Below are 25,047 nucleotides of genomic sequence, written 5' to 3'. Positions count from 1 at the left end.
AGGTGTAAGAAATAAAAAACTTTGCCCTCAAAGGGTTGAGAGTAATTAGCAGGTATTGGTAAGTGGAAATTGTAGTTAAAACACTTTAAGGATATTTCATTTTTCTTTACTTATTTGAAAAAATTCTCAGGATAATAAGTTTTAATGGTAAAGATGTATATAAGGTGCACACACACACACACACACACACACACACACACGAGATGCATGTAAGGTGATCAGTGTACAGACCACAATAACATACCTCGTTTTACATCGCTTATGGTCGTCCTGATTTTACTTGACCCTCACGATGATCTGTATTTTTTAAAGGAAAGAGTCCACATTTTCTGTATTCTAGGGAAAATGGCCAAAATGTTACAAGAAATAAAGGTTACAAAATAAAACCTTAGGGTTATCTTATCAGCCTCAGAGTTACTGGAGTGATGGAATTCATAAGTATCATCTGTTAAATTGTTACAAAAATGAAAACATCATGAAGCTTAACGGTTTAGTAAAAAGTCTGTTATGTTTAAACTGAAAAGAAAGTTCCATTAAGATCCTCATATCATGTGAATGTTAAATATCTCAGAACAATGATCAGCTGCTTTCCGTCTCCAGTAAGGATAATAAAAGAAAAATTGAATTTATAAGAAGGCTTTCATTCAGAGGTAAGCAAGAACTTGGAGATAATGCGTTATGTAATCACTGGCATTGGTTTATGAGGCTTTAAGCAAAATTTTTTTTAAATTTTAAGTCTTTAGAAAGGCATTTTACTCTGTTTTTAAAATGTAACTGTATTTCTTTCCCCATGATCACTTTCTCTCTCCAGGCTACTGGTGGGGAAGGCGGTTTAAGAAGGAATGCCTGGCTTCTCTCAGCCTTTCTCTTTCATTCACTCAGCTGATATTTATGTGAGGCACTGACTGCTTGCTGGGCTAGATGTTGCAATAGGACATATTGATGTGGAGCCTACTGCCTAATGAGGGAAACAGACAAAAGCATAAAGCCCCAGTGTATCATTATAATAGTGATGCCCTCCCTGTACTCATGCCATGAGATGGCTCTTGTCATAGACGTGACTTATTTCCATTATGAATGACACTCGTGACTGTAGTGACATATCGGTTTTTGTTTATATTTTTTAATCACTGAAGCACAGTTGTAATAAAATGGACTCATTGAAATAATTTTATTACAGAACTATGATTATTTTTCACAATGAAGAATACGTCTAATTGATCACTAATGTGACTTATCCTCATGCAAAGTTTTCTGCTTAGATTTATTTCTTTGAGGGGTGCTTGGGTGGCTCAGTGGGTTAAGCGTCTGCCTTTGGCTCAGGTCATGATCCCGGGTCCTGGGATGGAGCCCTGTGTTGGGCTTCCTACTCAGCAGGGAGTATGCTTCTCCCTTTCTCTCTGCCCCTGCCTCTGCTCATGCTCTCTCTCTAAAATAAATTTTTTTTAAAAATCTTTAAAAAGTTTATTTTGGGGGGGCTCTTGTTGTTTTTCTTGAATATTTACTAAAACTCAATGTAGAATAGCTGTTGACTCCTTGTGTGTGATGATGCTGGTTTTTTCCTAATATGTGGTACCTTTTTATTCTCCTCTCCTAATTTCCTTCCCCCCCGAACTTTAAATTTCAATAAATAGTAATCTCTTAACCCTCTCCTTTGTCTTGTTTCAAAACTGAGGAAGTTGTCTGTTATTTTACCTATAAGGCTTTAATCCTCTGGGCACAGGTTATTTGGAGGGGGTAAATATTTTTTGTGGGGTTTTTTGTTTTTGTTTTATTTTTTGTTTTCTTTTTTTTTTTTTAAGCAAGGTTTATTGAGCAATAGCCAAGTGATAGCACAAAGCTTCCGAGGAGGGAGGGAACCCAAAAGTGTTGCCCTGTTTTTGTGTTTTTACAGACTGCTTTTCCTGGAATGGTTTTCCCTACCCTCAGGTCTCTGAAGAGCAGTCAGCCAAGTGAAATGAACACATGTTTTCTGAGCACCAGGATAAAGTATAAGATACAGTCGTCAATCTAAATAGGGAGCAGTCCTAACATGAGAAAGCTAAAAGTAAAAGTTTTTAAATGAAGTTCAAATACGGTGGAAGAGTTTTCCCAGGCCAGGATGAAATCAGTGCTGACGTTTGCACGTAGAGGAACTATGGAATGAAAGGAGAAGATGGTTTGGACGGAGTAGTCAGAGAAGGCCTTACTGAGTATCAGGAGGTGGAATTTAAGTTAGCGTTTGGAAGATGGGTTGGATTTCAGTAAGCTGTGGAAGAAGAGAAGTAGGAGGATTCGGGGTATGTGCAAAGACGTGAGCAAAAGGGCAGAGATGGCGATTCTTTGGGCAGGAACAGTGAAGGAAGTGGCTTTGTTGAGAATGAGGTGTTCAGATTGGAGATAAGGCCAGCCACATTGAAGCCAGTCTGAAGAGAGACCTGACCATCAGGACTAGGAGACAAAAGTCTGAAAGCAGTTGTTGAAAGGGTCTGCAAGTGTGATGACCAGGAGGCCAGCCTAAGGTCCACACTGCAGTACTGGAGAAGTGAGCTGGAAAAGGACCACAGCTCAACAGTGCTGTGCAAGAGGAGAGCAAGGTCTGGATTTCCTAGTTAAAAGTCCCAAGATAGACTCTCCAAGGCTCAGGATTAAAGGAGGAAGAGTTGAGGATGACTCGGGCTCTGTGACAAATGGGGGCTTACGCTCTATTGAGCAGAAATAAGTCAGGTTTTTTACATCATTATGAGGGTGGCCTCCTACTGGATAGCTTGCAGTAGGAAATTGGAGGGTAGTATTTAAGAGAAAGATACAGACTTGTGATAAAGAACTCAGTATCAGTTTCATGGAGGTACAAATGCCAGTTTTATGAGATGATAAATGTCAAAGGAAGATACAAGGGAAATAAGAGCATCTCGGGCTATAGTACCCTAAGTGTATTTTTCCTCCATAAGTTATCTGTGGGGGAGAGATTCTGTGAGCTCACCTGGTGCTCTGGGCCCTTTTCTCCAGGAGGCATAGTAGGAAGAGCATAGACTTTGGAATCGAGCAGTCTGCGTGTGAACGTGGGGCCAGCTGTGACCCTTAGACATGACGATAGATGTCAAGTACCTAGGCCACAGGACGCACACACTCAGTGTTCATCCTTGACACAAAATGAGTATGTGAGGAATGAGAGAAGAGGAGCCCTAAAGGGAGGGAGGTGAAGAATCAAGCTGGGCAGTGTGGCGTTGCAGAACAAAAGACGGGTGTGAGGTCAGTGGGGTCGGACCCCACAGAGACAGGCAGGAGAACGAGGGCTAACAAGCTTGGTGTTCGTTTAACTTAGTGTCCTTTTCACGACGAATTTCCGCAAGCTCTGTGAAAAACGTCCTCTTACTTCAGCACCAGCAGAGTGTGGTACCAAGTAGGAGTCGGCTACCTAGCCAGCGGAGAGATGGACAGAAGGAAGGACGAGCGCACTTGTCAGAGGATGTGTTACTTTTGAAATTCGAAAAAATGTATTTCAAGCAAGTACACTTTCAGTAAAATATAAAGTGTATGTTATGATTTCAAGGAAACAAGATTAAAAATGAGAGTTAAGACTTATGTGAGTCTTACTTTGTTCCACATAATGAATGTTGATCAAAATTTTATTTTATACCTGACATACTGTTCTCTTCAGACGAGAGAGAACCATTAAACAATTTTGAAACTGAGCTGAAACAACAGTGAATTTCAGTAAGTTTTAAAGTAGTGCAGTCCTGTCTCTTGGTGGCTAGGTTTTGGGTTTTTTTCCTGAACTTATTAAACTAAAATGCCTCTCATTCTGAAAAATAAGCCTAAAACTAAGACTTTAAAGAGTTGCAAACAATCCTTCATCCCAGTAGAATATACTGGAAGTCTAATTGATAAGGGTTGAGTTTGTTTTTTAATTAGTATTTTGGGGGAAAAATTTTCCAGAGGTCTTCCAAAGAATTACAGCATTTAAAGAAATACCAAAATGTGAATTAGTCAGGATCCTCCATAGAAACAGAACCAGTAGAATGTATATAGAGAAAGATACATTTTAAGGAATTGGCTCATGCAGTTATGGAAGCTAGTGAGTCCAAAATCTGTAAGACAGGAAGGCAGGCTGGAGACCCAGGAAAGAGTTGCAGTGCAAACCCAGAGTCAATCTGCTGGCAGAATTCCCTCTTCTGGGGAGGTCAGTTTTTGTTCTCATAAGGTCTTCAACTGATTGGATGAGACTCACCCACATTATGGAAGGTAATCTGCTTTACTCAAAGTCTACTCACTTAACTGTTAATTTCATCTAAAAAATACCTTACAGAAACATCTAGATAATGTTTAAGTATCTGGGCACTGTGGCACAGCCGGGTTGACACAGAATTAACCACCCCAAGTCTATCCCCTGTCAGTTTGGTACCCATATCTCCCTTAAACTCCAAATAACGATGATTAACAAGGTTTTTAATCCACCTAACATGATACAGCTCTCCTGGGTACAACCAAAAATGTACTAATCCCTTCCCCAGAAGAGAAAGCAAAGTCCTTAGGCGATTTACTCTTCTCCTTGTTATCTTGTAAGTTAAATACTATGGTGTGGAGTTAACCACACTTAACTACTCTGACAAAAAGTAAGGGTAACTTATGTACATAATAAGGGAACAAGAGAGGGAAGAAAACAAAGATATTTGCTTATGTGTAGATATATACATACATATTCTTAACAAAATGAGGAGGATAACTTAAATAATTAGTCTTCATTTCTGTAACTGGTCACATACTTCATAGCTGGTGTTTAACTACTTTCTTCCACTACCCATTCTGCATTTTCTTTGTCTTCAGCAAACGCGTCAGCTGGTTCTGGTTCTTTATTGGATAGGGTGACCCACATCTCATTTCTAAAGAGTCTTGGGCCTTTACTGGTCCTACCTGGATTAGATTTTTATAGTTTTCCATTAACCTTAACCACAGGGCGGAATGATACTAAGAGATGCCTTAAGGGATCTCCTGTATTGCAGACATGCTCTGCCTTACCTCCACTGTGGACTAGCAGTCCAATGTCCCTTTCGTAGTCAGGATCAGTCACTCCAGCCAGCACCGTAACTCCCTTCTTGGCCTCTTGAAGACATGAGGAGCCCAAAGTGGCCGGGTAACAGTCTTAAGTTTATTGGAATCATGTTGTAATTTAAGTTCATTTTCTAAATATGTCTTTGAGTAGGGATGCATTTATTCTAAAATGCACATATTATGCAATTAATTTACCTGTGATAAAGTGAAATAGGGTATTAAGCAGAGATAGCATGCTGGTATCATTTATCATCAAATTAGGGAGGTGAGATTCCCTAATGTAATGTTCCTGATTTTGAGCCATGTATGGATTCTTTTTCATGAAGGAAAAAAAAATGCTAGTAGAAGTATTAAATGCTGACTTAAAGCGTTTCAATATTAATTTACTTAAATATATACAAACGTTACACAAGATATAAAACGTTTATGGTTACTGTATTTCTGTATGAAACCAAAACTCATTTACGAATACAGTACAAGCAAAACCACAAAACAGCAAAGTTCAAATTAGCAGCAAGTGAATATAATAGATAGATTTTGCCAGAACTAATCTGCTCCTCCACGTGGGCCAGAGGCTGGTCCCGATGGCTGTGACACAGACTAGTCTGCATTCAGCTTCCCGAGGTGCTTGCGCCCTGCGTGGGTCCTGCTTCCCCGCTCACCTGCGGCTGAATGGCTGCGGAACCCCTGCGCCATCCCAGCTCACTCCGCCCTCACATATGTGGGTGTCGGGTCCACCTCTGTGCTTTCCTCATTTGCCTGTGGCAGTTAAAGCCGGACACTTGAACATCCTCTGTCACGTAGTCACATGGTGTTAAAGTCTCAAATAAGTAAATGTAAAGTTTAGTCTTAATGACATGAAAATGTCTCATTTGTAAATTATCACTGCAAAAGAGTAGTTTTGCTTTTTAGCCAACGTGATCAAAACGATGACACTGGCAAATATGGGACAGTTTGGGGTGAGTGTCGTCATCTTGGCGTTAGGGTGTGCCAGCCTGCGTAGCGAGGCATGTTAACGAACTCACTAAAATAAGTACTCCGATAATACTGTTGGATGATGGAGGCCAAAAGTAATCACAAAACAAAATAGAGCACTAAAATCATATGTCAGTACTTGCTTAATGGCCAGCCAGATAATTATGAATATGCCTGTGTTTATCGTTTTTAAAAATTATCAAACTAAAAAGGTTCTCTGAAGAACTCACATTCTCCCAAGAATATATCTAAGGACCCTCAGAGGTCTGTGCTCTCCAATTTGAGGAACACTAATGTATTGAGGAAAAACAGTAAACCTCGAATACCTGGGTACAAGCTCCTGAAGTGCTGTGAGAACTTAGGCAAGTCACTGACCCTCTCTAGGCAGCCAGTTCCTGATTTGGGGCCGACTTCAGGCCCAGATTGGCTGGACTTCAGAGTCCCTGCTCTTCTTTCTTCAGTCGAAAACTGTGAGTTTCCATAATTTTATGTTGGGCTTATATTTCAGTCACCAGTCCTGACCAGAATGTGTTGTGTGATGGTGGGCTCCCCAGGAGGGCCACATTATTCTTTGAAATTATACTGATTATAAAGCCCTCACTTTTTTCCATTATAGATTCTGATTCCCAGCATAGCCACGAAGTGATGCCTCTCCTCTATCCTCTCTTTGTCTACCTCCATCTCAACCTGGTCCAGAATAGTCCGAAGAGCACAGTGGAAAGTTTTTACAGCCGCTTCCATGGAATGTTTCTGCAGAACGCTAGCCAGAAGGATGTCATTGAGCAGCTACAGACCACTCAAACCATCCAGGACATCCTGTCTAACTTCAAGCTTCGAGCATTCCTAGATAACAAGTACGTGGTCCGTCTCCAGGAAGACAGCTACAACTACCTTATCCGCTACCTCCAAAGTGACAACAACACCGCCCTGTGCAAAGTCCTCACCTTGCATATCCATCTTGACGTGCAGCCTGCCAAGAGAACAGATTACCAGCTCTATGCCAGCGGCAGCTCCTCTCGAAGCGAGGGCAACGGCTTGGAGCCCACTGACATGCCCGCCCCTATTCTGCAGAACGAGGCTGCCCTGGAGGTCTTGCAGGAGAGCATTAAGCGCGTCAAGGACGGCCCCCCCTCCCTCACTACCATCTGCTTCTATGCCTTCTATAACACAGAGCAGCTGCTGAACACCGCAGAAATCTCCCCGGACAGCAAGCTGCTCGCTGCTGGGTTTGACAACTCCTGTATAAAACTGTGGAGTTTACGATCCAAGAAGTTAAAATCAGAACCCCATCAAGTAGACGTGTCCCGCATCCACTTGGCTTGTGACATTCTGGAGGAGGAGGTATGAATATCATTTTTCTTCCCTACACCTGCCTTACTAATTTGCTTAGAATTCTTACCAAACATGACAGCTCTTATGGAGAATGGACTTCATTATTTCCTCCACCGTATAGCTAAAGCCAGACTAATACCCATGTAACCTGTAGCCGCTGAATTCCTGCTCATGCCTAACCTTGGAAGACATGAAAACTATGTTTAACAACATTAACTGAACATTATTAATGATTGGTCAGTGTTTATTACTGTCTGAATATGGACAATATTGCTAAGCCTAATTAAAGACCCTTAGCTAATACTGAGATTTACTGTGTGTGTGTGTGTGTGTGTGTGTGTGTGTGTGGTGTAAGTGTCTGTACGTTTATGCAAATATAAACAATTAGAAATAGGATTACTGGGTCAAAGGGTCTACATTTTAAACTGTGATGAATGTTGTCATTTTCCAGTCTCATCAACAGTAAGCGAGAACACTGTTTGCTCTTCCCTCACCAACACTGGGTGTTGTGGCCTCTCTGAGGCCAGTGCACGTCCTCTGGCTTTAGTGTGCTCCAGGGTGTTCCCAAACCCCAGCTTGAAAAGTGCACGGGAAGTATGGTTGTTATTTTATCCATCAGTCAGTATAATGATTTGGGATGGTTACTGAAAAGGGCAGGCCGAGTGGCCTGAGTTTTGGGTCACTGAGAATCACTGCCTTAGAAAACATGTACACAAAGAGATAAAATTGAACTTCACAGAGTTAACTTTCCCTGCGAGTGGCCCCACAAAAGCTGGGAGCTAGAATATTCTTGTCATCTCACCACTGAAATTCAAGTAGCTCTACCTCAGGTTACTTTCAATGGAAAATTCTTTGCATGGGGTTGAAAAATTAAGGAATAAAAAAAAACCAACATTCAAGTTAATTTCCACAGATGATAAGGATACCAAGAATATTGGATGCACAAAATAAGTCCTTTTTTCCTATTCTTGTTTTCTTAGTCAACTTCCAGTTAGCGTGGTCTTTGAATTTTTGTTTCTTGTGACTGAGATTATAATTAGAGGAGTTTGTTGAGTAAAAGGTCTACATTCCAATGTACACACTTTGATTTCTAGGATTTTATGGTACCCTCCAAAATTTTTTTATTGCACATGTATTTGAGTTTTAAAATTTCTTTTCCTAAGAGGCAATTCTAGCCTGTTGAGCATTCTTCACATACAACTGAAGGGTGCTGCCATAATTGATTCACAACTTTCTGTAAATACAAGGAAAATTATTCTTCCACCGACCTTATTAGCTTGATGACATTGTGTTTGGAGATTATTCTCAGCATTACAAATTAAAGGAAGATAGCAAAGATAGGTAGATACAAAGAAGGAAAGAATATTAGACCAAAAAAATGTATAAGATTCTACCCTGGCTACCACTGAAAATTAGTCTGTGACTTATTCTGTGACAATTCCGAGGCTTTGGAAGGTATGCATTTGAAGACCCAGAAGTGAAGAATAACATGAGGAATTCCAAGAAGTGAAAGAAAGTCAGTCTGGCTGGAGTTGGGGGGGCTAAGACAGGTAGCAGCCTGGCACCACAGGCTGTGCTGGGATTATGGTGACCTGTGCTGGGGGAGTGGCGGCAGGAAGGGAGCACAGGGACTGGTGAGACAAGAGCTCTCTTACTGGATTCAGTGGAGGGGCTGGAGGGAAAGGAGGAGTTGAGGATGACATCTGTATCTCAGACTGGACCACCTGGGTGGATGGTGGGAGGTGCTGTTCCTACCAAGAGAAGATACTTTGTTTAAGTATCTTCCTGATGTGTTCCCTATTATCCACACTGAAAGTACTGTAGATTCTGCTACAGTAGAAAGGTACTGCTTTCCTTGCGAACAAACTTCTGTTTCATTTTAGAACTAAAGTTGAGATCTTCTTATCATGTCACAGGGTTTCCTGTTTGGGATTTCTACATCCCCCACTCATTTTGTTATAGCAGTTTATGGAGATTTTTGTTGTTATGGGGTGGTGGTTTTTGTGGGGGGCGGGGGGACTTGTTTTGGGGTTTTTTGGGTTTTGAGGGGTTTTTTTGGTTGTTCCTGACAAGGAACATTTTGGGGAGAAGCAAGGTATAAATCAGTTCTGGTAGTTAGTTTTTAATATGTCTTCAGTGAGAACTTGACTTTTTTTTCCTTATAGAATTCACAATTAAAATAGAAATTCTTAATGCAAAGGTCACAAATTCACATGCCTGTAGAAGCCAAGTAGGTAAATATAAGTGGTAAAGCTACCTGGATCAAAGAGATGGTAGGAAGTACGAAAGCACGTGAAAACCCAATTAAAAAGCCAGTTTGCAACCTCTGCCTTAATCTTTGTGAAGTTAGTGGATAAAATGTTTTCATAGTGGGTATTTAAAATATTGACCAGACCCACCAATTCCATTTTTAGGGATATACCCAAGAAAATTGAAAACATGTGTCCGCACAAAAACTTGTACACGAATGTTCGTAACATCCCGAAAAGTGGGTACAGCCCAAATGTCAGTCAGCTGATTAATAGATAAACAAAATGTGATATATCCATGTAATAGAATATTATCCTGCCATAGAAAGGAATGAAGCTACGTAGACATGAGACATGCTGTGTTGTGGATGAACCTTGGAAACATGCTAATAAAAGAAGCCAGTCACAAAGGACCACATGCTATATGATTCCATTTCTAGGAAATATCCGGAATAGGTATATCCATAGAAACAGAAAGTAGATTGATGACAGCCGGGGGCTGGGGACAGGGAAATAGGCAGTGACTGCTAATGGGTAAAAGGGTTCCTTTTTGAGGTGATAAAAATGTTCTGTAGTAGATAATGGTGATAGTTGCACAACTCTGTGAATATACTAAAAGTCATTGAATTATACTTTTAAAAGAGTGAATTTTATAGTGTGGGAATTATATCTTAGTTTTAAAAAGTCAAAAACAGTAATCAAAAGCTCCTATGAGGGCATAAAATTTTCTCTATTAAGCCAAATAAAACTGGACTTACAGCACTGGCCTATAGCTTCTGATTATCTGCAACTTAAAGATATTCTAGGTTAACCTTTGAAAAGCTATTCATTGGCATTGCAGTGCTCCTCTTCCCACCAGGACCAGTAGCCCCCATCCTGTCTGAGATCCTCCATCCCGTGTTCCATACTAAATGGAGTTGGAAATGAGGTCCACCTTTCACTCTTGTTGATTAGTAACTCTGTGTTTTTAATATTTGAGCAACATGGCAGAACCACAGATACCGTATCAAGGATTTGCTCTTCGTTTCAGGTATGTGTACACGATCACCCTCGTCACTGCCAGCCTCCCGCCCTCCTAGCCCAGCACTACAGCACCAGTATTCGGTTCATGTACTGGCTAGCGAGCCTTCCCCCAATCCAGCAGTCTTTAAGTTTGAAAAGTAAAGAAGTCAGTGTTGTATAATATTCAGTTCTGTGATTTGTATATAAAACGATCGTGTAGGTCTATGCTGGCCTAGAGGAATATAATGTGAGCCGTGTTTGTAACTTTGATTTTTCTAGTAGCCACATTAAAAAAGTAAAAAACAATAGTCAATTAATTTTAATAATGTATTTTATTCAATCCAGTATGACCAAAGTATTATCATTTCAACATGTAAGCAATATTAAAAGATTATTAATGAAATCTGTTACATTCTCCTTTTTTGTCCTAAGTCTTGGAAATCTGGTGTGTTTTACACTTACAGCACATGTTCAGCTCAACTAGCCAATAGCCGCCTTTTCTATTCTAGTTCGGGCCACCGTCATCTCTCCCAGAGAGAGCAGCCCCCCACTTGCTTCCAAATCTTAACCCACTCCCAAGCCCAGCCAGATTTAATTTCTTTCATTTCCATTGGCAGCTAACGTTGGGAGAAGAGCCCAAGGCTTAATTTCAGACCCCCCCAAAAGTACCCTCAAGCTAGGAAAGATGAGTGTGAGCTGAGGCACTCTGACCCTCCTAGTCCACGAGCAGACATCCATAACAAGTCTGAGATTTTTAGGGCCTCCATGGTCTAAAGCAGGGCTTAGCAAACTATGGCACAGGGGTACATAAGATAATGTTTGAAAGTCTTTTTATACTTACTTTTCCTATTATTTTTAAATTTCTTATTTTATGCATGTTTTATAACACACGTAGTATGATTCATTATTACACAAATGTACTTAACAAATTAAAAATTCCTATTTGGGATGCATGCCCATTTACTATAGGGTGTTCAGTCAATTGTAGGGAGTTTGGGGTTTTGTCCTGTGAGCATGAAAGGTAGGAAAGGGAGAATCTGGGGTTGGGCATGTGTGAATCAGCTGCTTGTTCAGAGTTTTAGCTTGACTGTGCTGAGGCCCTTGTGGGACTGGGTTGAGCCACAGAAGAAAATGTGGCTGGGTTATTTTAAGCTGTGGTCCTGGCAAAGAGCTGATAGTGATAGTCAGCAGGAATGCTCTGGTTTCCCCATCTCTTGGTCTATAGAGTCAACCAAGCGCTTTTCCACATGCTCGGGACAATCATCAAGACCCCCGGGGAGTGCCAGCTTGACTCCTGGCGCACCCTCCTCTTCCCATGTCTGAGCACGCTGTTTAGGTCCCCCTAAGGAGCTGGAAGACCCGCTTCCCTAACTTCCTGCTCCGAACAAAGACCACTTAAGCCTCAGAGATGGTAACATGCCCTTTAATCCACCACTCACTTTCAAAGGGTCTCTGTAATTCATCTGGGGTCGTTTTTTGCTCCCACAGTTTTTATATAAACTTTCTGGTGTACAGCAATGAGTCATCCTTGAAATTTTAAAGTGTTGTCGTAACCTCTTTTGAAAGGAAAATTACTAATATTCTTGGTAACACTTGGTAGAACGTTAAGCTCCCAAATGCTTATGTATTTTTAACGTTGAGTGTCTGGAATAGCCATTTTGAATATTCATGGACATCAGTGTTTATTTTCTCTCAACTTTTTCTGAAATCTGTACACATTGAAGGCGTTTGTTTTATTTTGAATTTAATAGTTTTCAAATGGAAGTTAAAAAGATGCCATTTTCCTGTACAAGAACTTAAGGCCCACAGACATATCTAAGCTAACAAAGCCGATTGGTTCAAAACTCTTCTTACTCCTCCTCCTTCTGGTGCTTAATTAAAACCCACTCTAATTTGTGAATTCTTGGATAGAGACAGCTATAGTGTTAAGGAGCTTGTCTGTGAGGGAATGAAGGGAAAATGGCTTCCGAACAGAAATACTGTCCTTGTGGGGAAGAGGGTGGGGAAGGGGCTTTCTCCCTTGGTACCATGAGCGGCTGTCTTCTTTTCTGTCCCCACACACAGGAATTTAGTTCCAAGAGTCCCATGAGTCACTCGGCTTTGTTTAAAGCCATTCTGAACCCATGACTGGCTTGAGAAAATATTTGAGACCCTCCAGAAAGTCAGAGTTTTAAAACGTCATCTTTATTTCTTTTTGGACACTAGCAGTTTAAGTGTGGTCACAAAGTGTGAGTGTCATTCATTGATAACTGCACCTTTCTGGTTTACTATTTGTTCTGATATGTCCAGGCTTTATTTTGGCTAACCTCCTACAATGGTTTTATGTTAATTTTGAAGTGAAACCATGTCTGCCTTCATCCTTGACCCCACTCATGGGAGTAAGAAACGTGCCAGGAATTTTCTTAGTGGAGTAGAAACAGGGAGTAATGTGGCTTATAAAGCAGCTAAAACTGACGGATGAAGACAGGCCCACAGAATAAAAGAAACTGAGAACTTAATGTAAATTCAGAATTAAATCTTTCCAAATGATGTCTAGCAGGATTAAGAGTGGAAGTTACCATGGGCGATCTTTTAAGCAGCCTTTGGAATCTGTTGTGCTCAGCCTAACACTAAGGTCCACAGTTATTACTACGTAATAATAGCTTTGCATTTGTGTACTTTTAATTTGACACAGTCTTAGCTGCAAGATGAATTTGAGGAAGACAATTTGTAAGTTGCAGGAGACTTCTTACTCAGTTGTGCAATTATGAGTTGTTTTCCCGGGGTCACCCTTAAGGGCAAGACTGCTGTCATTTACTGGGCAGATGCCATTTCCCAAGTAGTGGCTTTTTTTTTTTTTCCTGGACTATTCGGCAGACCACTAAACATTTTTCCCTTGTGTGTCTCTCTGCCACCCGCCCCTCCCCCCTACTGTCCCCAGGATGATGAGGATGACAATGCGGGCACAGAGATGAAGATACTACGGGGACACTGTGGACCAGTGTACAGCACAAGGTTCCTCGCAGACAGCTCAGGGTTGCTCTCTTGTTCTGAAGATATGTCCATTAGGTACTGGGACCTCGGGAGTTTCACCAACACTGTGTTGTACCAAGGACATGCCTACCCTGTGTGGGATCTGGACATTAGCCCATACAGCCTGTACTTTGCCAGCGGGTCCCATGACCGCACCGCGAGGCTGTGGTCATTTGATCGGACGTACCCGCTGAGAATATATGCCGGACACCTGGCAGATGTGGACTGTGTCAAATTCCACCCTAATTCAAACTACTTAGCCACAGGCTCGACCGACAAGACTGTCCGGCTGTGGAGTGCTCAACAGGGCAACTCGGTGAGGCTCTTCACGGGCCACCGTGGCCCTGTGCTCTCTCTTGCCTTTTCTCCCAACGGTAAGTACTTGGCCTCAGCTGGCGAGGACCAGCGGCTGAAGCTATGGGACTTGGCCTCTGGGACTCTTTATAAAGAACTGAGAGGTCACACGGACAACATCACCAGCCTCACCTTCAGTCCGGACAGCAGTCTGATCGCGTCTGCGTCCATGGACAACTCGGTGCGCGTCTGGGACATCAGGAACACTTACTGCAGCGCGCCTGCCGACGGCTCGTCTGGTGAACTCGTGGGCGTGTACACCGGGCAGATGAGCAATGTACTGAGTGTGCAGTTCATGGCCTGCAACCTTCTTCTAGTGACTGGAATCACACAAGAGAATCAGGAACATTAATTTTTTTTAAATCTTTGTTGTAACGGACTGGGGCAGTAGTGGAAAGCCTCCAGGTTGCAAGTCTTAGGACAAATTGATATTGAATCACTGACTGACTGTGAAAGACTCCCTGCTTCTCCCCCTTCTCCCGTGCAGACATCCTGAGCTCATCACCCTTTCACTCGGTCCCCCCAATGTCGAAGGACTGGAAGGGGACAGTGCTCTGATTGGACATGAGATGGAGAATGAGGAGGCTCTGGAGGTCAGCTTGCAAGTTCTTACAGAGATCCCACCCGTGTCCTCGTGCGAGCACCTTCGTGTCTCTGTCTCATTTTCCCGCGTGGCACCCCGAGATGCTGCTTACCTCGCTGCCGGGTGCTGCGTTTGGTCCGAGGATGGTTGCGGGGCACTGTCACGAGGAGCGGTGCCACAGGGTCACCGCTGCTCGGTCGGCGGCTGCGGTGCGAGGGATCTTGACTGGTGTAGGAATGCGGGGGTGGGAACTAGGAATGGGGGCGGGGATCATCCTGGCAAAAAGTCTTTCCTTTTCCGTAATTACAGAGAACCAGGATTTTTTATTATTATAATTATAATTATTATTATTATTGAGAAGAGGAAACCTAGCACTGGCAGAGGGGCCTTCTCTGCTCTCATCTTTCAGGTTTTACTCCTGGCACTGGCTGTGATACTTGGAATCTTGAGGTTCAGGGAATTCAGAGAATTTGGTAGCACAGTGTTTTGGGAGAAAGGGAAAATTTCTGGGTGACGGTTGGATCACTCCGGCTGACATGTGTCTAGAAGTGGGTGGGTGGGTTGGTTTGAGAAAGTCCTGGGCTCTTGCAGTGATGGTGGGAGAGGAAGAGTCTCCTCATGGCTGCACTTCTGTGAACAGTTCTCTCCCCTGCAAGGACACATTGTGGTAAAGAAATGACAAGAATTTGAAGCGATAAGTCAAAAGATAGAATTGCAAGATGTGAAATTTCCAAATGCCCATTTATTCGGAGGTGTGGCTCTCTCAGCGTCTTTTCTCCTGCCATCATTTGCTCCCACCTCCTGCATTGCAATAGCGGTTTAACGAACACTTTGTGAAACAAATCGTAAGTACACATGTACGCATCTAAAACTGTGCTTTGAGGATGAAGCAAGTTCGATTTCGTGGAAAAAGGATTAAATATTTCTGTTTTCTGAAAAGAGTTATTTTGTATTTTGTTTTCTATTAAAATGTATTTAGTTTCAAAAAAAAAAAAGTGTTGTCATCTCATTTAAACTGTGAGGGCAGGCGGGTGTGTGGCCTGTCCTGGGGTGATGTGCAGCCCACCTCTCTTTGGGATGATAGCCACTCATGTCAGCCAGACTGGCCCCAGCGCAGGTACACTCCCACCTGTTCCTGTGTTCTGTTCAGCTTACTTTGAATCATGCTTCCTCTTGGTAACATTTAATACTGTTTATACATCCAAGATCGCCGGTTGCTAACAGGAGACAACATGTATTTTACCATCTAGAGTAATTTGGGAAGATCCCACTTCCAGTTTTCTTTAATGACCCCATTATTAAATTTCTAAGGGGCATACGAACTGTGCTATTTAACTAACTTAAACTATTTCTCGAACAATTCCAGATAAAGGACTCGTTCAAAAATTTAAATGATGCCAGAATTTTTTTAATGTACTGTGAAACACAATTTTCTGGCAAGAACACCAAGAATTATCAGGAAACTAAAGACTCTAGAATTCCATGCCAAAAGAATTTTTTTTACTTGAGCCTAAGATGCTAATAGGAAATGTTTCTTCTTCATAAAAACCTATATATTTGTAACAATGTAAGAAGGATCCGTTAGCGCCTCCACCACTTCCACGTAGTGTGTGGTGAAGAAGCCCAGATAGGATTCAAATGTGTTCTGATCTGTAATAAGTGAACTCTTAAGTTAAATTGTATGGTATGTTGCTAGAAACAATGAAGTCCCTAAATTGGGCCAAATCATTCTCAGAAGTGAAAATAGCAGTGATTAGGGATGATTGGAAAGTCTTTGTGTTTGTTTTTGAATGCAAAATGTTTTTGATTAAACACAAAAATGCATTAGGTTGCTCAGTCTTCAAATTACCGATCATGTATATACTTTGTAACTGGAATTCAGGCTCTTAATGATCTGCATGTTTGGCCTCTTTTTTTTTAACTAATTTTAATTTGGGAGAATTTAACTTTATAGAATGCCCCTCACAACTTCCCCCAGAATCTTAGAAATATCCTAAGGGGTATGTACGTATGTTTATGGCCACAAGGGTGCATAAGAACATAGTTAGACTCTTGAGGGTGTGCTCTCTTGCGTTTTATTTTCTCTTCAGAGCAATTTTGTTAGGCAGACAGGACTGATGATATTACCATTTTGTAGATGAAACCTAAAGCCCCGAGAAGCTCTATTATCTATACCCAACATGGAATGGTCACATATCTTGGATGTGTTACATAGAGGATCTATATTCAGTATCCTCAAGTTCTAGCTGGAGGATATAGCCCTGATGATAGAAAAACCTTAAAAAAAAAAAAACTCCAAAAAGGAAATATGAATATTTAACAAACATATATATAGTGCTTACTATCTACCAGAAATCATTCCATGAGCTTTATGAAAATTAACTTTTTTTATTTAATCTCCATAACAACCCTGTGAGATAAACACCATTTTTATCCGCATTTTACAAATGAGGATTCTGAGGCCTTGTTGGTTTAAGTCACTTTGCCAGAGGGTCACACAGCTAGTAACTGAAAAAGCCAAGATTTGCACCTGGGAAGTCTGGCTCCAGGGTTCATGCTCTTCCCCAGGCTCTTGTCTCCCTTCATTCCCGTAGTACCAGGTAAAGAGTGACCTGAGGTTACTAGTAACTAAATGTTCCTGGCAATAGTTATAAGACTCATGCTTTGCCAAATAAGTCAGCAGCAGAATCTAGCAGAATCAGGAACTGGCAGTCAGAACAAACTTAATATATTGCTAAAAGAAATTTGAAAATATTCAGTTATTTTGAGCCACAACGATAAATCTCTGCAATGTGTATAAGGTGCAGAAGAAAAACAAAAAAAAAAAACAGCTGAAATTTCTTAGGCTGATAGACTCAGAAAAATCTGACTATAATTTCAATTTAGCAGTACACTGGCCAAAAGAAAGAGAAAGTTGAGATAAAGGAAAGTAAGAAATAGAGATGAAACGGGAAACAATTTGAAGTTTTTATATCCAAGATCCAGCTTCTAAGGATAGCTGTGATTACTAGTTTTTCATTTGTTTTATTCATATATTAAAAATGTCTTGGTTGTATAAAAACATTCATTGAATATGTAGGCTTCTAATTTTGCTATTGCCCAGATTGGTATTTAAATGTATGCATTAAAAGATTAGTCTGCACTTCAACTTGTCTTTTAGTTGCATGTTTGAGAAAAGCGTCCATTATATCTATGCCGAGCTCACAACAAGGATTCAGATTATTGGCCCCTACATAGCAACCAAATGAGTCTGAAACTGCTTTATGGTAACCAGAAAATCTTTATTATAGAATTTGAGGAATGCAAATGTTCCTTGCCAGTTTGACCCATTGAAGGACAACTTATATACTGTCCCATGATTCTGAAATTCTTAAAAGAAATATTTTTATATTAAATATGTGAGTATCTATTATGATCAGGCATTATGTTAATGGGCAGAAATGCAACAGTAAGAGAAACTGTTACAGGCCCTGGCTTGAGTTTATAAAGAGGCAGACAGACATTGATCAACTAATACCATAAATAAATATATGATTTCAAACAGTTGGGAGTGCTGTCCTGGGTGCAATGAAAGAATATGCCCAGGGATCTAATTTAGATTAAGCATTCAAGGAAGGCCTCCTGGTAGAAGTAATAATGAAACTGGGACCTGAAGGGTAAGCAGGAGTTAGCCAGGCAGAGTTCAGGGAACTATGGTCCAGACCCCCAACTGGAAAAAACCTGGTACACTCAAAGAAGTCCACCGGGGCTGAGGCAATGTGAGTAAGGAACAGAAGAACAGCACAACATGAGTTTGGATAATTGGCAGGGCTTTGGGCACTGTCAGGAGTTTGGCTTTTATCCCAGGTGGGGTGGAAGCCATTGAAGGGTGTACAACAGGGAAGTGATCAAGTCCAAGTTCCACCTTAATATCACTGGCAGCAAGAGGACATAGACACATTTGCAGTGGACTTGCACTTCAGCATCAGGATAACAAGGCAACATGAACTGAACTCGTCTGTGCCAAGCACTACAGGGCACAGCTAATTGATGGAAGCCAGCTACCATATAGGGTACTACCATGGAGTGGCCCCTCAGGAAATGAACTGAAAGCAGCCTCTAACCAACAGCCTGTGAGAACCTGAACCCTGCCAACCACTACACGAGTGAGCTTGGATGAAGATCCTGCCCCAGCTGAGCCTTCAGATAAGACTGTAGCCTCCTGATCAACCTTGAGACAGAGGTACCCAGCTAAGTCTACCTGGATTCCTAAAAGAAACCGTAAGTTACCAAATGTCATTTTGAACCTGAGGTTTGGGGTAACTTCTTGTGTCAAATAGATAACTAGCATATCAGTCCTACTCCACAGTCCATTCTTTTGACTGCTGTGGTATAGAAAATGAAATAATTACTCATTTAAAAAAAAAATCACTGGCAGCTGTAAGGAATATGGATCGAGGGTATGAGCGTGAACAGGGAGGCCAGTTAAGATCATTGCAGTTGTCCAGGAGAGAGAGAAGGATGGTGTGGACTAGAGTGGCCACAGTGGAAATGGAGAAAAGTGGACAAATCCAATGAGTATTTTAGAGGTGGGTTGTCTAGACTTTATTGGGTTGTATTGGGAGAAAAGACAGGAATTGTGGATGGACCCACATGTTTCTGGCATGAACAGTTTGGTGGATAGGGTTGCCATTTATTGTGATGAAAATCCTGGAGGAAAAGGAGGTTTGGGGGCAAAGATCAAGAATTCAGTTTTGGGCCTCTGAAGTTTGAGGTGCATATAAGAGAACCAAGTGACAATACCAGACAGGCATTTAGATGGACACACCTGGAGCTCAGAGCAGAGGTCTGCCTTGGCATGCTAGTTTGGGACTTAGATTGGTTAGAGTGCTTTCTGCCACTAAGGACAGAAATCTCACTCTAAGTGGTTTAAAAATAAGGAATTTTATTGGTTCACATAACAGGAAGTGTAGCGGTCAAGTGGGTTTCACGCGCAACTCGCTAAAGGCCCCTCCTGTGTTCTGTAACTCTGTTGCGTTCTCTTCTGCAGTTGACTTGATCACAGCCTGACTTTTCCTGTTGGGAGAGGGCTACCAACAGCAATGAAGGCCAGACTCCCCCTCATTCATGTCTAGTGGGGATGTGAGCTTACTTTTCATTCCTTGCTGTTTAGAGCAAGGAAAAAATATCTAGAAGCTCCAGCAAACCTCTCCAATTTGCGTTAGGCCTGCCAATCATTGAACCTGTCCCTAACAAAGGCAAGAGTCATTAGCATGTAGTTGGAATTCGAAGCCTTCCAAATAGATGTGATTACCAAGGATAAGAGCATAGGGTAAAAAGAGATGAGGGCTCACAACTAAGCCTTGATGTTCTCTAGCATGTACAGGTCAGAAAGGAGGAGCAGCCAACAAAGGAAGAAAAACAGGAGAGGGAACTGCCCCAGGAGCTGAGAGAGGAAAGTACTCTAAAATAGGAGTGGTAGGGGGAAGGCTTTGGCAAGCTAAGTTGGTGGAGCATGCGACTCTTGATCTCAGGGTTGTAAGCTGGGGTCCCATGTTGGGAGTAGAGATTACTTAAAAATGAAATCTTTAAAAAAAAAAAAAAAAAAAAAAGGAGTCATCAGCTCTCTTGATGCTACCGAGCATTCACATAAGAATTGGAGAATATCCGTTAGACTTAGTGGGCAGATGGCTGCAATCTGAGCCCTAGTAGTTATGATTGAGTAACAGAAATGGAAAGGACATTGAAATGGATTGAAAAGTGGAAAGGTAGTAACACAAATACAGACACTTCATTTGTGACAGGTGACAAGCATACCGCAATGGAGGAACAGGCTGTTTCCATAGGGCAAGACAACTGGCAATCCACAGGGGAACCGGTTCCAAATGCATTAAAGAACAGCCTCACGACCTTGGGATAGGAAGAAATTTCTAAAGAAACAAAAAGCCCTAACCAAAAAGGGACACGATTGATTAAATTCAAAACATTCATTCATCAGAAGAACTAATGGACAGGCCATGAATGTGGGGAGATATTTGTAACACATGGGCAACAGAGACAAGTGTCGAGAGCAACACCGTGCGGTGGAATCAGTTGCACAATGGAATGTTCTCTAGTTCTGTCCTGTCCTATAGAATGTTGTGTGAGGACAGGAATGTTCTGTAGTCTCTCTCCTGTCCTATAGAAAGTGCTGTGATGTGGGGGACATTCTGTAGTTCTCTGCTGTCCCATAAAGTAGCTCCTTGCCACAGATAGCTATCAAGCATTTGAAATATGGATAGTGTAACTGAGGAACTGAATTTTTCTTAATTTATATTTAAATGACCACATGAGATTAGTGACTAGCGTATCAGACTGCAGAATTCTAAAATATAAGAAGAACTACGAATCAGTGAGGAAAAAAGCATATAGTCAATGGGAGGTAAAGGCGGAAGTCTCAAAGGGAAGCACTTCTTCAGAAAAGAAGTCCAAATGGTCAATAAATCAGAAATCACTCAATCTTGTATTACTCAGGGAAATGCAAATTTAAAACAATTGAGACAGTGTTAAACACCCTTCAGACTAACAACATTGTGAAAGCCTGACAACGCCAAGTGTTGGTACATCAGACCCTCCACTGGTGAGAATGTAAATTTGTAACCTATCTGAGAAGAGTGTGGTATTATGTAGCTAAATTGAAGAAAGTTGAACTCTGTTATTCCCAGCAATCCACATCCACCAGGATACATATATGAAAATGTCCGTGGCAACATTGTGTATCATTTCCCAAAGCTGGAAACAAACTAAACACTCATGAATAGAAAGGAAAAATACATTACTGAATAGTCATACAAAACTTGACCCTAAGAAAACAGAGCTACAAGCAACAACATGGATGTATCTTATAGTGTTGACTGAAGAGAGGGAAAGACAAATTATTCCTACAGAATGATTCCATTTACATAGAGCTCAGATCAGACAAAACTAGCTATAGGTTTTAATATGTGTACAACAGTGACAGAACTGTAGAGGGGGAAGGGTCCTGATCAGGAGGGGACACTAGAATTCTATTTCTTGACTTAGGTGGTGGTCACCCCAGTGTGCACTCGAGAACTGTTCATTATGTGGTACAAAGAAGTTTATTTCATTTTATTTAAAACGTTTCTGAAAGAATAAAACGTTGGTGAGAAAGTGGAGAGCAAAGCGTGGGACGCGGGCAGCACTCGAGACATTTAAAGAGGGGGCAGAGATTGAGACACGTGAAAGCAAAAAAGAATCATTTAATTTGCCTGCTGTTTGGTTCGGTTTGATCTGTAATGGAAGTTCCTAAAGGAGGCACTTTCAAATGTTTAGACCTCAACCCACAAGAAAAATGTGTTTTATATTGTGACCTAGAATGCATGTATACTGGATTTTATTAAACTAGGATTCCATTGACTAGAAGAGGTGCGTTCTTCTATGTACCATTTATTTTTGCTGTCATCAAATGTTGAGCAATGCTTTCTTGTCACTTAGAATTTTCATGTTTATTTAGAACCTTAAATTTATGTTTATTTTAAAACTTTAAGACTTAATAGTTTTTCCCCCATGAGTGAAATACATTGGTATTGTGGTCCAAAAACTTCTTTACCTTCAGTTCAACTTCTTGAGTCAGTCATCAGTATCTAAGTTCTCCCCTTCGTGTCCTTAAATAAATGTCGGATGAAGCATCTTCAAAGAGGGCGCCACTGGGGCACCTGTGTGGCTCAGTCGTTTGAGCGTCCAACTCTTGATTTCAGTTCAGGTCATCATCTCAGGGTCATGGGTTTGAGCCCTGCATCAGGCTCCGTGCTCAGCATGGAGTCTGCTTGAGATTCTCTCTCCCTCTGCCGCTGCCTCTCTCGCTCATGCACACTCTCTCACTCTCTCTCTCTCCAAAATAAATTCATTAATTAGAAGTGTTATTTAAAAAAAAAAAAAAAAAGGCACCACTGTTGTCTGTAGGATTTTCTTCCAGGATATTCTTCAAGGTTTGATGTTGACAACTTCTTTATCTTAGGTGTCAACAGAAGGCTTTCGGAAAACAACCAAACTTCTTATTCCTTCCTGAACTGTCCTTAAATAGTTTGCTGATGGACATAACGAGCAGTCGCAGTGATATCTTCCTGGCACCTGGACTAACTAACAACCCACTTCACGTGTCACAAGTACCGCCTAGCTGAGTGCAGCTGTAAAGTGCCATCCAATTGTAAGTCTCATCCTCTCTTGATTCCAGAAATGTTCAAAAAAATGTTTTAAATTAAATCGAAGACTCAACAGGGTGTGGTGCATAAATGTCTACATGTAATGTACTGTGATATATAATTTTAATATTAAGAATTTTTTAAATTAAGAATTTTTAACCTACTGATCAATTTCATGGCCCACTAATGAGGCCATCACATGGAAATGGGACAGTACTGCTCTGGGACCTTCTGAATGCTGGGGAGGGGCATCCAGGTTGGGGAGAGGGAAGGACGAGGCGTGTTGCTCATGGAGACAAGTAGGTACAAGGGCTGGGGTCAGTAGTCCTGTGTGCGGGTCCTTCCCCAGTGCTCACAGGTGGGAAGGAAGAAAGGAAAAGGAGAAGGAGGGAGGTTGTAAATAAAATAATGAGCTTATGAACCAATATGATTTATTTTAGTTCACTCAGATTTATACTTTTGCGTTAGGTTTTGTTCACCACACTCAGCTTTGACAGAGGTATGATAACCAGAGTAAGCTGCTTAGCCTCTCTGAACTTGAGATTATTTTTTGAAACCATGAAGAAGGGGAAAAACAACAACAACAAACCCAGAGAATTCAGTTAATGCTGGCTATTTCGTCTGGGTACAATCCCAGTAGTTCCGACTGCTTCAGCCTGGACTTGATTGTCCCGTAGCCTGACGCTGTTGCTCTCAATCTGGCTTTCTGGAATTACAGTAGGATGTACAGTTCACTCCCTCCAGCAGGGTGGACACTGAATTCAGATGCTATGAAATGCGCGTACCTGTCGAAAAGCAATATGGGGGAGTTTGGGCGGGGCAGGGGAGGGAAGAAGGGTATTTTAGTTGGCTTGCTTAGTTCGAGCTGGTGCAGGAGAGGTGGCCCAGGGTTTATTTGCAGAATGTGGAACGCTGTGGCCTAAAGAGATGAGGCGTGCTGTTGATTCCCAGCTGCGATGAGGTGTGCCGTGGCCTCGGGTAAGCATCTTGGCTTCTCTGAGCCTGTTTCCATCTGCAAATGTGGAAAAAAAGAATTGAAGTAGCATTTAAGACATAAATTTTCATAGTCAAATGGCGCTATAATATGTACTTAGCAATATTAACCAAAAAATCTAATTTGGTAAAATATCTCTTACCAAAAATATGTAAAAGCCAACACATTTGCCTAGAGAAATCCAAGATAAGATCAAAAGGTATCATGGGCTTGATGAAAACTGACCATGTTGATAGCTGCACAACTCTGCATATGCTAAAACCATTGGGTTGTGCACTTTAAATGAGTGAGTTGTAGGGTAGGTGAGTTAAATTTCAATAAAGCTGTTACCAAAAAAAGAAAAAATTCGAAAGATAAGCTACTGCCTCCAAATGATGTAACTCACCTATAACTGGGACTCAAACGCTCACTGAATGAGTGAGTAAATGAATGCATCGCACATGGTAGCTACGCAGTCATGGGAGAAAACAGTAGGCCTCCTTTCGCCCTTGAGAAGACTGCAGCTCAACTACCCGCAGGACTTTTAAGGCTGACTTCTTCACTGGAGCAACATCACAGAGATCAACTCCATGCATCAAGTTTTGTATTTTGAATTGTTCTAGTTTCTTTTGCTATTTTTTTTTGAAAAAATAGGGTTTATGCTTCCTAAAAGTGTCTCTAAAATTTGTTTTCAAATGTATTTCTTGGCTGAGCCAATATTACTGGATTGATCAATGTTTCTAGGTTTGCCTCTGTTTATAAAACAAAGCTCTCACTGATCTACCTCTGAAACTAATAATGCACTATATGTTAATTAATTTAATTTAAATAAAATTAAATTAAAAAAAACAAAGCTCAAACCTGAATTAACCCACAAGCTGTCTGATGGCTCATTGAATTTATGTCGGTAAAATCCTTTGGCTTCTCAGAATAAAAGCATACGTAAGTATGACAAGGGACAAGGTACTGCAATTATTACTTAAGCTCAGAAAAATTAAATAAAGTGATTTGCAGTGATATCAAGCCATAATTCAGTGCCCGGAAATGCCCTATACTGTGCTGTACACTTAATCTACCTCTTAATCATCGTCTTTCGTAAGGGCTAGTTATATAAAACAGAGAAATCAACAAACCACCTCTTAATGGACAAAAAAACACTGCAGCTGGGAATCAACATAAATTTCTCTTTAATTATAAACTTAATCCCCCTAAAGAATAAGATCCCTAGGTTCCAATGCTACTGAGAATCTGTTATCCCCCAAGTTTTGCACAGTCTTTGGCAAGCCCCTTCCTGTCTTATCTTCCTCTGTCTTAGCCAGTTCCCATGTTATTTTCAAGCCTCATGCCTTTTCTCGA

General features: G+C 41.3%; 1 protein-coding gene across 4 annotated transcripts in view; it reads left to right on the top strand.

The window, feature by feature from the left end:
• TAF5L (TATA-box binding protein associated factor 5 like) overlaps window positions 1-15,450 on the top strand; it is a 29,756-nt gene extending 14,306 nt beyond the window's left edge. For 3 of the 4 annotated variants that reach the window (XM_040624037.1, XM_008689531.2, XM_040624038.1), the window contains exons 4-5: window positions 6,623-7,347; window positions 13,510-15,450. In XM_040624037.1, coding sequence (XP_040479971.1) covers window positions 6,623-7,347; window positions 13,510-14,307 — 1,523 coding nt within the window. In that variant the 3' untranslated portion in view covers window positions 14,308-15,450. The remainder of the gene's footprint in view (window positions 1-6,622; window positions 7,348-13,509) is intronic. The other variant, XM_008689532.2, reaches the window with a different exon arrangement.
• The last annotated feature ends 9,597 nt before the right edge of the window (window positions 15,451-25,047 follow it).

Source organism: Ursus maritimus, unplaced genomic scaffold, assembly GCF_017311325.1.
Source record: "Ursus maritimus isolate PB19 unplaced genomic scaffold, ASM1731132v1 scaffold_7, whole genome shotgun sequence".
NCBI lineage: Eukaryota > Metazoa > Chordata > Mammalia > Carnivora > Ursidae > Ursus > Ursus maritimus.
Note: the sequence above shows the minus strand (reverse complement) of the source record. Positions and strands in the feature narration are given on the sequence as shown.